General features: G+C 42.3%; 1 protein-coding gene across 2 annotated transcripts in view; it reads right to left on the reverse strand.

Moving 5' to 3' along the window:
* ACOT12 (acyl-CoA thioesterase 12) overlaps positions 1–12,990 on the reverse strand; it is a 35,402-nt gene that overhangs the window by 18,646 nt on the left and 3,766 nt on the right. For both annotated transcript variants that reach the window (XM_081944535.1, XM_081944536.1), the window contains exons 2-5: positions 7,330–7,399; positions 4,209–4,269; positions 3,091–3,192; positions 1,734–1,869 (exon numbers count right to left, since the gene is read on the reverse strand). In XM_081944535.1, the coding sequence (XP_081800661.1) occupies positions 1,734–1,869; positions 3,091–3,192; positions 4,209–4,269; positions 7,330–7,399 (369 nt within the window). The remainder of the gene's footprint in view (positions 1–1,733; positions 1,870–3,090; positions 3,193–4,208; positions 4,270–7,329; positions 7,400–12,990) is intronic.

Here is a 12,990-nt window from a genome sequence, read left to right on the forward strand (position 1 = left end):
TGACTTCCATATTCTTTTAGGACAGACATTTCTCATGTGCACTATTATTACAGTAAGTTATGAAGGCAATTGGGACTGCAATTTCTATTGCTAAACAATGCTGCTGCAAAGCACAACATCACATGACCGCATCACTTAGCAACAGTAATCCTGTAGTCCAGGCTTCTGTCCCAACTCCAAGACTATACAGGTCGTTAAATAGGAAAAGACAGGATCAGACCAGAGACCAGATAATCAAGCTAGCAAGTGAAGCTGTGGGTGAGAGCTCTGGGCAGGCGGGGCTTGCTGTAGTCAGGAAGGAGGTTTGCCAATGGCAGGGATTCCAGTAAATGGGATGGTGTTGTGGTGGGTACCAAGGCCAGGCACTCCGGAGTGCAGGCAGAAAAACAGCAGCAGGGAAATTTGGAAATCACAATCATGTGATCGCAGTTCACTGTAACATCATATTTGCCAGCCAGGCACCGAGCACCCATATCACGTATTGTGATGGTTGCAACTGCAAGGGCTGGTTGTAGGTCCCCTGTGTCCAGTGCTTTTACAACTCTGAATGGTCACTGAATAACCCAAGGACTACCTGTTTTGATTCTGATCTCTAAAAATGTCATGCTATATATCTTTAGAGACTAAATTGATTAGAATTATAATGGTATTTAAATGTATTTTAGAGAGAAAATAGGAAAGAAAATACCTAATAGAAAGAAAATAGAAAGGTATCTTTCTATTATCAGGAAGGAACATATTCCTACTAAAAGTATATGTTTTTGTTTTAAATGCCAGCCAGGCTAATCTGTCACATGATTTCACTTGACCTAAATTAAGCCTTTGGCTTCTGCCCCCGTTTCATTAGTTTCATAATCCCAGAGTTGTAGTTGGATCCATCTGACTGCCTTGCATTTTGGACCTACTTATCAGCCTGTTAAATTAGTAATTTCAACAATATAATTGAGCCTTGCTTCTTTTTTAGTAAACTCTGTACTCATTTTCAGCAAAGCAGTCTTAGCATTTGATAAATTCATCCTCACTTTATCTACTTTTAGATATGGGCCCTATGCTTGTTTCAATAATATTCTCTTAAAAGTGAAGACCTGAAAATACATAAGCTGCTTTCTAGTGAGATGCCTTGCATAAACAAAGTGTGTATGCGGGTGAGGTGGATGAGTTGATTGTATAAGTTGAAAGAATGGGTTCTATCATTTGCCTTGATTCTGTTTCAATGCATGCATTAATTATGAGTTCAGAAACATGTTGATGTCAGAGTATAGAAACGAGACAATGTGCAGCTGCATTGTTTAATTACATAATAAATTCAAAAGGGAAGAGGCATGTGGTTGTGATGTGTATAAATGTGTGTGAAAATTTTAAAAAGTGGAGATGGCATTAAAAGAAGAAAAATGCCAATAATATGAAGAGAAGTTGCGGACACCCATGTTCATTAGTAACATTTATTATGGTATTACCAGACATTTTCTGAACTACTAGCAATAAGCTAATGGCAAGCTTGTTTACATTGCTCCTAGTTTTGGGAGATTTAAAACAGGAATATCACTTCACAGAAGGGCACGTGGCTTTCCTTTATATCTTTTCATATTTTATATTTTTCATAAATGATACATTACACAGTGCTGTGAGTTTCCAGGGCTTTTTCATTCAAACAATGCAGCCAAGTAACTGTTGGAACTTCTCCCCCTTTTCAGAGAATTCGAAATAAGCAACATAACGTTTGTTTTACTGACCATCATCCATGCCACATTTATCCATTAGATCATTAAATACACGGTCATGATCCAGTCTAATTTTTCTTCGCTCAGCAGCCAGGGCATGCTCTATGAAATCTTGCACACTGAGAAGCTTGACTGGCTTTAGGTTAATCTAAATATTTAAAAAAGAAAAAAAACAGTATTAGCAAGTCATAGTAAAATTATATCATGAACCCATTAACACTAAAACAATCTTTCTGCCACATCTGTAGTAAGCTTAATATTAACCTAAAATATTTACTAATCTAAAACCTAATCATTTAATAAACAATTTCTAATAATTTATACAATATTCTAAACATGAAAACAAAAATCATGTGAGATTAGCTTTTATGAAAAAAAATAGAAATGCAAGATGCTAGGGATTATTCTACATCTTTTAAACTCTACAACTCAGTTTGCAGCCCAGTCTACAATGTCCTTGCTCAATGAAGCTATAAGCTATGCCGTGCAGAGCCACCCAAGACAGACAGGCCATAGCAGAGAGCTCTTGACAAAACATGATCCATTGGAGAAGGAAATGGCAACAACACCCCCCCCCCCCAAATATCTTTGCCATGAAAACCCCATTGACAGTATCAAAAGAGAGGACAGGAAGGCCTGGAGGAACGTTGTCCATGAGGTCGCGTTGGGTCAGAGATGACTTTGCAATTAACAACTACCACAATGTCCTTAAATAGTTAATCAATTATTGTAGTTAGATTTCAATGATCCTCATCAGCTTTAGTGCACAGGTGATCCCCCTAACTATATCCTTGCAATAAATGGAACTATGGATATGTGAACAGACCTTGCATTCATTCATTGCTTCCCCAGATTTGCTCCAGGTGATTTTTCAGTGCTGTAGTGCAATGCTACAGATTTTTAGAGATATCCAGATAGACAAGAAAATGTACGGTAATTGCTTTTCCATTCTTTTAAGCAAAAGCTATCCTAGCAGCACATATTCTTAATTGTATATTGTCCTAAATATTCTAGATTACCAAGATCATTGGCAATGGTATATCTGAAAATGGGCTGCTTTTTTCAAATAAAAATTTTAATGTGGCAGCTTAGGAACAATGCTAATAATATCTGCAAGCAAAATGAATGTTTGATATTAGTGAATTATAAAAATACACTATTTCAAAAAAGGAATTGCCGAAAGTAATACAAGGAACAAAAAAATATTTAGAAAAGTACGATGAAGTTATTACTCAGAAATGAAATGTAATATTTTTCATTATTTTATTGTCAATACCAAAAAAAAGGAAACAGTAAATAGTAATGGCTTTTTGGCAAGTTCACCAAGTTTGAGAACAGAAATATTAGAATTTTTCAATGAAATGTTTACCTTCTTTTTTCCTACTGGCCTTGTAACGTATGTAGAGAAAGCCACACAAATTTGTTTTTGAACCTTAGTCAAGGGGTCCTGTAATGTAACTCTGACACCAACCTATATGCAGATAACAAAGCCATTGTTGAATTCTAGGCAATTACATAACTGTGAACAAGTGCATTAGTAACAACTATTCTTTTCATCTTAATGAAAATAAGAATCTCTACCTTTTTCATGTATACATCATAACCCCAAGCGACTATGTGGCACTGTTAGGATCCCCATCCCAATCCAGACACCTGATAATTATTTTATGTCCCCCATGGAAAGCCCTCGGCTGCCACCTCCTTCTCATCCACCGGCGCTGCCGGTTGGAACTCTGAATGACCCAGAGCTCAGTATGGTGGCTGTGGCAGGGATGTGAAAAAGGAAAGCCCCCAGCTGTCACCGCCACTGTCCACCCTGTCCACCTGCTTGCTTGCTCACTCGCCTGCCCATCCACCCGGCTCTCCTTGCTTGCTTGTCGCTCGCCTGGGCACCCATAGCAAGTTGTTCCCATAGTGAACTGGCCATGTTCAGTTGTCCTGCAACAACTTGGCAGCAGTGAGTTGGCAGAGACACTGGTGGTGGTGGTGAGGAGGCCACCCCAACCGGGCGGCTCCCAACTGGCCACACAGAGTTGACCCATTCCATGCTGGAATTGTCACTGCTAAGTGGGACATTCACATTCACATGATATCTATACATTTATATTTATTACAGTAATTCAATTTGTTTATTTAATCTTTATCACATCTTTTATTAGAGATTTACTGCTGTAGCCTCTTAATTTTAACTGCACAAACAAGTCTTTATAGGACATAGGGTTTAGAATGACTGGCACAGAGTCACTTGTAGACTAACTTCAGTTTCTATGTTCAACTTTCAACTTTGAAATAAAATATTTCGTTCAAATATTTTAGATAGCTAACATAATGCCGAATTTGGAAAATAAAGCTATTAAGAGTATGGAAATGAATGAAGAAAAAAACCATCTGTGATGGAATTTGGATAAATTCATTTCTTTACTTGCTTCATCCTATATTAATATAATAAAATATAGTATTTCAATTTAAATAAATACAATCTCTTACCTCCATACTGGTAGTAAATGCCCTGTTTACCTTTGCTGTAATGCTGATAATCTGCCCAACTCTGTTTTAAAAAAAAAGTCACATATAATTACAAAACATAATTTTATGTGTTTTGCAATATGCTGAAACTAATGTACACCTATGTGTTTTGGAAATTGATACTGAAATCATATAATTTCAAATGTCCTATCTTAATATTATGGTCAGAAGTGAAGAGGGAGTAGAAAATGACTCTCTATGGATCTCAAAAGATTATTGTCCTTTTTCCTTAAATGTCAATGACAGGACACTGGCCAGGCAAACTCTTTCCACAATTAGTCCACTTGAAGAAAGAAGTTTCCAGGGAGCCTTTAAATACACTATATTGCCAAAAGTATTCGCTCACCCATCCACATAATCAGAATCAGTTGTGAGTGAATATTTTTGGCAATATAGTGTATGAATTTAAATCTAAATTTAGAACTGTTCAGGTAACAACTCAATGCCTGATTGTTTTGTCTATTTAGCTTAATGTCATGAAGACTGACTGGCAACATCTTTCCAAAACCTTAAGATTTTCCACTTTGCATACTAACTGTTTGTTTTACCTGGTCCTAGAGCAACAATCCCCAATGCTTTTGATGCCAGGGACCAGTTTTGTGGGAAACAATTTTTCCAGGGAGTGAGGGATGGTTTCAGTTTTGCATGCTCATCTGCTGCTCACCTTCAGCTGTGCGGCATGGTTCCTAGCAGGCCACAGACCGGTACCAGTCCATTGTGGTATGGGGGTTGGGAACTCCCATCCTAGAGATTGAACCTAGGAACCTTTGGAAACTGTTTACCAAGCCAGACTATTAGTCAATTCAGAATTTCAATCAGAAGTATTTGCTTCACTTAGGGAAGGTAGGAAGTAACTTTAGGACCTTGTTGAAGAATGCTTCAACAAAGGATGTCACTTTGGACTGTTTTCCTCTTTTTGCATTTGTTCCTGGATCCTTAGCAAGAGCTATCAGACTGCTGCATTCAAAAGGTTCTCATCAGTTATAAATGAAAATGCAATGGTCTGACAGGACAATGTTCCTTGCATTCTAATTCCCAAGGTCTGTGTTAAAAATATGCACTTTTGTTGTGGGGGAAGCAAGCAGTACACTCCCAACATTGGAACCAATAGGCCTCAGAGTTAATAATACTTCCTAAGTGTTTAGGATGACCTGCAGAATAGATATGCATGTTTAATTAGATCCATCCAGTGATCATCATTGGGAAGCACTGGAATTGTATTTAGTCTTTTGGTCATTTTTTTATCTGTTTCTTTGGTCTCTGATTGTAAATAAAAAATATCAACATAGAAATTGGATTATAAACATACACAGAACATCATTGGATAGAGTATCAATGATTTAAATAGGATTTATGTAGTGTGTTCTGATAAGGTGCATTCTTCAGAGACCCAAGGTTCTAGAGAACAAAAGCAATGTTCCTTAAATAACACTAATTATCTAGAAAATACAAATATTTGTGCAATAAAAATGGAAGAACAGGAAATGATTCTATAATGTAGGAAAAATAGGTTCTATTTTTTCCTCTGTTCTCCGAAAGGTTGAAAATTCCATGTTCCAAAGATACCAAACATAGCTATCAGAGGTGGTATTCAGCAGGTTCTAACCAGTTTTGGAGAACCGGTAGTGGAAAGTTTGAGTAGTTCGGAGAACCGGTAAATACTACCTCTGACTGGCCCCGCCCCCATCTATTCTCTGCCTCCCGAGTCCCAGCTGATCGGGAGGAAATAGGGGTTTTGCAGTAACCTTCCCCTGGAGTGGGGAGGGAATGGAGATTTTACAGTATCCTTCCCCTACCAAGCCATGCCATGCCCATCAAGCCATGCCCATAGAACCGGTAGTAAAAAAAAAAATGAATTTTCTGAACCACCATCTCCTTCAGAGAGGGATTCTGGGCAATGTAAAATAAAGTATTAAGATATAAAAACAATATATTCAAGTTTAGAAAATCAAAAAGAAGCAAGGATGATAAAACACTGTTAAAATTACTTAAAGTTACTAGCCACAGCTGTGCTCTCCATGCAAGGCCACAGAGCCTTGTTTTAACTCATTTTCAGAAGGCCAGGAGAGAGTGGGAACCTGCCTTATCTCCAGGGGACAAATATTACACAGGGTGGGGGCACTTTTCCAGAAATCTAAATTAAAGAACACACCTATAATTTATGAAGAAAAAAATCCCTGTTTTGGAACATTTATGTTGTTGGCAAGTGCATCCATTTGTCAAAGGAATCTTGGATATTAATTGAAATAAATCACTATTGTCTTTTTAATCCATACAAATGGCTTACAATTTGGAACCTAGTCTTGGCCTTTTGGTTAAGATCAAACGTAGCATGTAGTGAATGCACTCTATTTTTGAACATTTTGTTATTTTCCCACCTAGCATCAAATTGAACTGCAGTCACAAACCTTTAAGTGTTGGATTTTGTAGAACATTTTAAAATTTTGTTCTCATTTTCTTTTACTAAAGGTAATTATGCACAGCAGTGCTGCTGGGGTATTTAATCTTAGGTTCAATGAAATGGGAGATGTCAAAATAACTGAATCAGCCCTTTCTCCCTTCGAATGGACTGTAGTGCTACATCTGCTAATTCTTCCTTGCAAATGTCTCTCCCAGACCAGTTTGTTTCAAACCATTTGGAGGAAATCAACTGGAGACCATTTACAGGGAAAATAACAGAAAATGAAAAGTTTATTTCGTCAGGACAGGAAAGGAAGCAACTATTCCTTGAATTTACACATTATAAATGCATGAAGCATGTACAAGAAATGGGACAATTAATGACTTTTTAATTTATCAAAAATGTTCATTGTCAGATCAAAAAATTAAGAATTAAATACCTTTCTAAAAATAATTTAAATTTAAAGTTTAAGAATTAAACTGTAAGAAACAAAACAAATTAAGTTGCAACTCTCAGATTTTCACAATCTATAGAAATTTAAATTTTCTATTTTATTATAATGCTTTTGCAATGAATCATATTCCCAAAGCGTGGATTAGTATTTCTATGTTTATATATACTGATTAAAACTATGGTATTAACTAACAAACTATAGTAAGGTCTGATAAAATTAAGATGTACCTGGCTGTCTCTTCAAACTGTATGTCATCCACTGATGCTGTTACACAGGGAATGCCAGCATGCTTTTCAGCTTAAAAGAAAAGAGAGTTTATTGGAGGTAAAATTAAGTACTGGGAGGGGGGAACCAGTTACATCATATAAATTTATATCAGCATCCATTAACTTTTAAGCAAGATTATTTGATTATCTTAAGATATTTTTAGAAAAGATGTTGAAGAATGCAATGCTGTATGATTGTTTGTATAATATAAAATAATAAATGCAGCACTCAACTTTCATGAGAGTAAGACTTACTCATTGAGGCATCTCTGCACAGACACACCAAGAGCGTATTATGCCTATACGGTAGAATTTTAAAATTATGTAATGTTTGTACAATACTAATGTTAAAATGATGAAGAAAGTGTTTATACCCTTGCAGCTCAGATAAAATGACCAGTGGATCGAATAATTATACTTTCTGCCTCTCCCCCTCCTCCTTTGGTACAGTTTACATAAAAATTGGGATGGCAAACCAGCTCATGATGTGAGAGTTCCCTGACTGCAGACAAAGGAATAAACTTCCTTCTTCCAAGTCAGACTACTGCCTTACTTATCACAGCATTAGATTTCAGAAACCTTATCTGTGCTCTGAGATAACTGGGTTGAACTGGGAGCTGATATGGGAAAAGTATGCCGTCACCTGTCGTTGTGCTATGCTTTTTTTATTCCTATTTTATTTATTTTATATTCTAATTTCAATTCATTCAATGGAGAGCTTCAGAATGCGTCCTTCCTGTTAAGTCTGGGCAACGAGAGACAGACTGCGGACACGAAGTGACTTAACAGCTCTTTATTAGTAGTAGTAGTGATCCAGCTTGTTCTGTAGTCGGAGGGTTCCCCTTTTATAGGGATTGGGCACGCCCCTTGACCAATCAGAGGGATACCTGTTTCCCGCTGTAGGAGCGGACCAGAGAGAAGACTTATCCCGATATATGTTAATATCTAACACCCCTCCCCTCCTAGATGGGACGTTGCGGTAGGTAACATAATCTTTTAGGTAGGTGGGTGTTTGTCTTGCTCGGGAGGAACGTCGTAGTTCGGGTTGGTTTGAAGTGGTTGCAGGACTGGGTGCGGGTTGGTTCGAAGTAGTTGCAGGATCGGGTGCTTTTTCTAATTCCCGTTCTGGAGGTCTTGTGCCTTCGTTGCTCAGGCGTTCAGGAGTTTGTTCGGCTGCGTTGTCTGGGGGCTGCTCTGCTACGTGCGTGTAGTCTTGTTCCACGCTTGGCTCGCCGGCGTCGTTGTTTCCTATGATGGGGTTTTCTTGTGGCTGACTTTCTGTAGACAGGAAACTTTCATCTTCATTTCGAAGGTTGGAGTGTGCTAGGCGACCCCGAAGTTGATCGATGTGCCTTTTCCAATTCCGCCCATCTTCTAGCTCTAGCAAATACGATCGTGGACCCGTGATGCCAATGACCTTTGCCGGCATCCACAATGTCCCCCCTGTGTAGTTGTGAGCGTATACTGAATCCCCTACTCTGAAAGACCGGATCTTACTTGTAGAGTCTGGGGGAGCCGTGGCAGAGTAATTCGGGTGGAGCCGGTCTAGGTGAGACCGTAGGCGACGGCCCATGAGTAGTTCAGCGGGGCTCCTACCCGTCGTTGCACTCGGGGTAATGTGTTGAATGAGGAGGTAATGGTCAATGCGTGTTTGCCAATCACCTGGACCCATCCTGGCGAGGGCCTCTTTTGCGAATCGCACCATTCTCTCCGCCTGTCCGTTTGATGCTGGATGGAACGGCGCGATGAGGGCATGCCGGATTCCCAACCCTGCTAAAAATGTTTCAAAGTGCATGGCCGTGAATTGGGGTCCGTTATCGGATACGAGGAGATCTGGCAGGCCATGGGTGGCGAAGAGTCGCCGTAGAACCTTTATGACTGCCTCTGCCGTGGTTGAAGTCATTAGGACTACATCTAGCCATTTTGAGTATGCATCCACAACTATAAGGAAAGTCTGACCTTGGAATGGCCCTGCGAAGTCGATGTGTATTCGCGACCAGGGTGCTTTGGGTTTCTCCCATTCTGTGGCGGGCGCTTCCGGGGGTGCTGGTCTCGATTCCTGGCATGGGTCACAAGTGGCCACCCACTCCTCTATTTCTTTGTCCATGTTTGGCCACCACACGTAACTTCTTGCTAACGCCTTCATTCTAACAATCCCCGGATGACCCATATGTAAAGCATCTAATACATTTTTACGTAAAGCATACGGAATAACAACTCGATCCCCCCACAACAAACATCCTTGTAGTACTGAGAGCTCGTCCCGTTTCGACCAAAACATTTTGAATTCCGGGCCCACATTTCCCTTTGGCCACCCCCTCCAAACCCAAGTTTGAACTTGTTTTATTAAATTGTCTTTAGAGGAGAACCTTGCAACATCGTAGGAAGAAACCGGTCCCGAATCCAAACAGTCAATGAGCAATACCGGTACTTCTGGAGTGGGGTCTGGCAGAATGTCAGGTAATGGGCAACGGCTGAGTGCGTCTGCGTGTCCAAGAGTGGAGCCCGGTCGATGTATCAATTTGTATGAATACGCAGCCAGGAAAACAGTCCACCTGGTCATGCGAGGAGAAAGGGAGACCGGAGTGGGGCGGTTTCCCACCAAAAGTCCCAACAGCGGTTTGTGATCTGTGATCAGTTCAAAATCGCGGCCGTAGAGGTATTCGTGGAAACGCTTTACTCCCGCTACGGCAGCCAGCGCTTCCCTGTCCATTTGGCTGTAATTCCTCTCGGCCGATGAAAGAGTTCTGGAGTAGAACGCAATGGGTGCTTCTTTTCCGTCGGGCATCCTGTGGCTGAGGACTGCTCCAACTCCGAAAGGTGATGCGTCGCAGGTCAATACCAGCGGTAGGGTCTGGCTGTATTGAACAAGCAGTGAGTCAGTGGTGAGCAGGCGCTTTACCCCGGTGAAAGCGGCAGCTTCGGATCATCCCCATTTCCATGGTGCGTTCCTCTGGAGTAGACGGTGTAGTGGCTCAGCAACGGTCGCCTTCTGCCTCAGAAAAACGCTGTAGAAGTTAAGTAATCCGAGGAAGGCCTGCAACTCGGTCTGATTTCGTGGTGTGGGGGCGTCCTGGATCGCCTTAATTTTCTTTGAAGTGGGGTGTATTCCCTGACCATCGATTCTATAACCCAGGAATTCTACGCTAGGCACGTTAATTTGGCATTTTTCTTTTTTAAGGCGGAGACCCTTTTCTCTGATTCTGGCCAAAACAGATCTGACTCTTTTGTTTAATTGCTCCTCGTTTGCAGCTGACACCAAGATGTCGTCAAAATAGGGGACGACTCCTGGTATCCCTTGCAAAAGTCGTTCCATGACGCTCTGGAACAATCCTGGGGCAATGCTAACGCCGAATTGTAGCCGGTTGCATTTGAATGCTCCTCTATGCATCACTATAGTTTGGGCCTCCGCTGTGGCGCTATCAACTGGCAGTTGCTGGTAAGCTTGTGCCATGTCTAACTTTGCAAATACCTTTCCTGGTCCCAACGAGTGCAATAAGTGCTGTACTACAGGCACAGGATATGCGCTCTGTTGTAGCGCGACATTAATTGTGCATTTATAGTCCGCGCAGATGCGGACTGATCCGTCTGGTTTGACTGGGGTCACGATGGGCGTTTCCCAGCGCGCGTGATCTACCGGCTCAAGGATTCCTTGCTCCACTAACTTATCTATCTCTTTATCTATTTTTGGGCAGAGTGCAAAAGGCACTCGTCTCGGTTTAAGTCGGATTGGCGCCACTTTAGGGTCTAAATTGAATGATATTGGTTTACCCACATACTTACCAAGACCGGGGCTGAACACATCCTCGAATTCCTTAAAAATCTGTTCAGCGCTGCTGTTTCTCACGGCGTTGATTCCGGTGACTTCTAACCCCAGGGCTTCAAACCAATCAAGCCCCAGAAGGTTCTGCAATGGCGCGCTGGCGATGGTCACGGGCAGCTGGGCTTCGATGTCCTTGAAACGGATGTGGAATGTGCCTTGGCCCACGATGGGGACTTGGTTCCCCTGGTAGTCTCGTAGCAGGACGTCTGGAGCGTGTAGTTGGCTCTTTCTGAGGCTAGGGATAGCCTGTTTCATGGATGCCCATGAAATGATCGTCAGGGTCGATCCTGTGTCGACTTCTAGCTCGCAGGGTGAGCCCTCCAAGAGGACTGTGACTCTCAGCCTTTTGGGCCGCTTAGGGCGGACCTGATGTATTGTTGTGAGATACGTTCGCAACTCCTCCTCTGGGTCAACTCTATCTCATCGTCAACATCCTGAAAATACTCTCGTTGAGCGTCTTGATAGAACGCTCGTTCAACTCCTTGTGAGTAATCTCTCTGGGGATACGCTCGTTCAGCTCTTTGGAAATGTTCTCTCTGGGTAAACACTTGTGGATTTCTCTCTGGGCGCCCTTTTTGATTTCGCCAAGCCCCTGGGTTGGGCTTCTGTTGGCGGTACATGGGTGGCTGCCGTGAGGCAGGGACTCCGCTCCGGCACACTCGTGCGATGTGCCCAAGTTTGTTGCAGTGTGAACAAACAACGTTCCTGAACCTACAAGTAGACCTGGGGTGATTCCCTCCGCAGCTTGCGCAGGGCGGCAAACGGGATCCGGGTCTCCCCCCAGGCCTCACGTGACTGCTCTGCATCAGGTGACTGTCCTCGAACTCGGGATTCTCGAAGTCGGGGCTTGTGTCCTCGTAGTGAACTCTGGTTTGTCTTGGTGCTGGCTGGTTTACGTTGGCCCCTCGTTGTATGGTCACTGATGATTTCTCCGCCGACTCTGACGCTCTTGCTTCGTTTAACGCTGTCTGTAGGGTTAAATTCGGGTTTGCCAACAGCTTCTTTTGCAAAGAAATGTCTCTTAACCCACAGATGAGCTGCTCTAAGATGTGCTCTTCCAGATCTCTGTATTCGCAGTGAGTTGCTGCTTTTCGTAGGGCTGCAACATATTGATTGATGGATTCTCCCGCCTTCTGGGTCCTCATGTTGAATTCCTTGCGGCAGACATGGCGGGAAGGTTTTGGCGCGTAATGAGTTTGCAGAGTCTGTTGCAACGTCGTCCACGATACTGCCTGTATTGGAGTAGGCGCGGTGAGGTCTCTGGCCGTATTGAAGACTTCCTTTCCGCAGTAGCCGAGGAAGATGTTTTTCTTCCTCGCATCGGTGATCCCCGTGTATTCGTTCGCTTCGAGGAAACACTCGAAACGAATCATGAAAGCTTCCCATTCATCGTTTGCTGGGTCGAAAGGAGCGGGGGGAGCATGCATCGCCATCTTCTCAGTTTGAATTTGCCGCGCTGCGGTGATCTGAGATGGCTGTCGGAATTACTGCCGAATTCCTGGGCTGGATCAAATCCGGAGATTCTGGAGGTAGCGTTCTTCGTCCTATCTGTCTCTCAATCCCACCTTCGTCGCCAATGTTAAGTCTGGGCAACGAGAGACAGACTGCGGACACGAAGTGACTTAACAGCTCTTTATTAGTAGTAGTAGTGATCCAGCTTGTTCTGTAGTCGGAGGGTTCCCCTTTTATAGGGATTGGGCACGCCCCTTGACCAATCAGAGGGATACCTGTTTCCCGCTGTAGGAGCGGACCAGAGGGAAGACTTATCCCGATATATGTTAATATCTAACACTTCCGTT

The sequence above is a fragment of the Natrix helvetica genome, assembly GCF_964273705.1.
Source record: "Natrix helvetica genome assembly, chromosome: 2".
In the NCBI taxonomy this organism is placed as follows: domain Eukaryota; kingdom Metazoa; phylum Chordata; class Lepidosauria; order Squamata; family Natricidae; genus Natrix; species Natrix helvetica.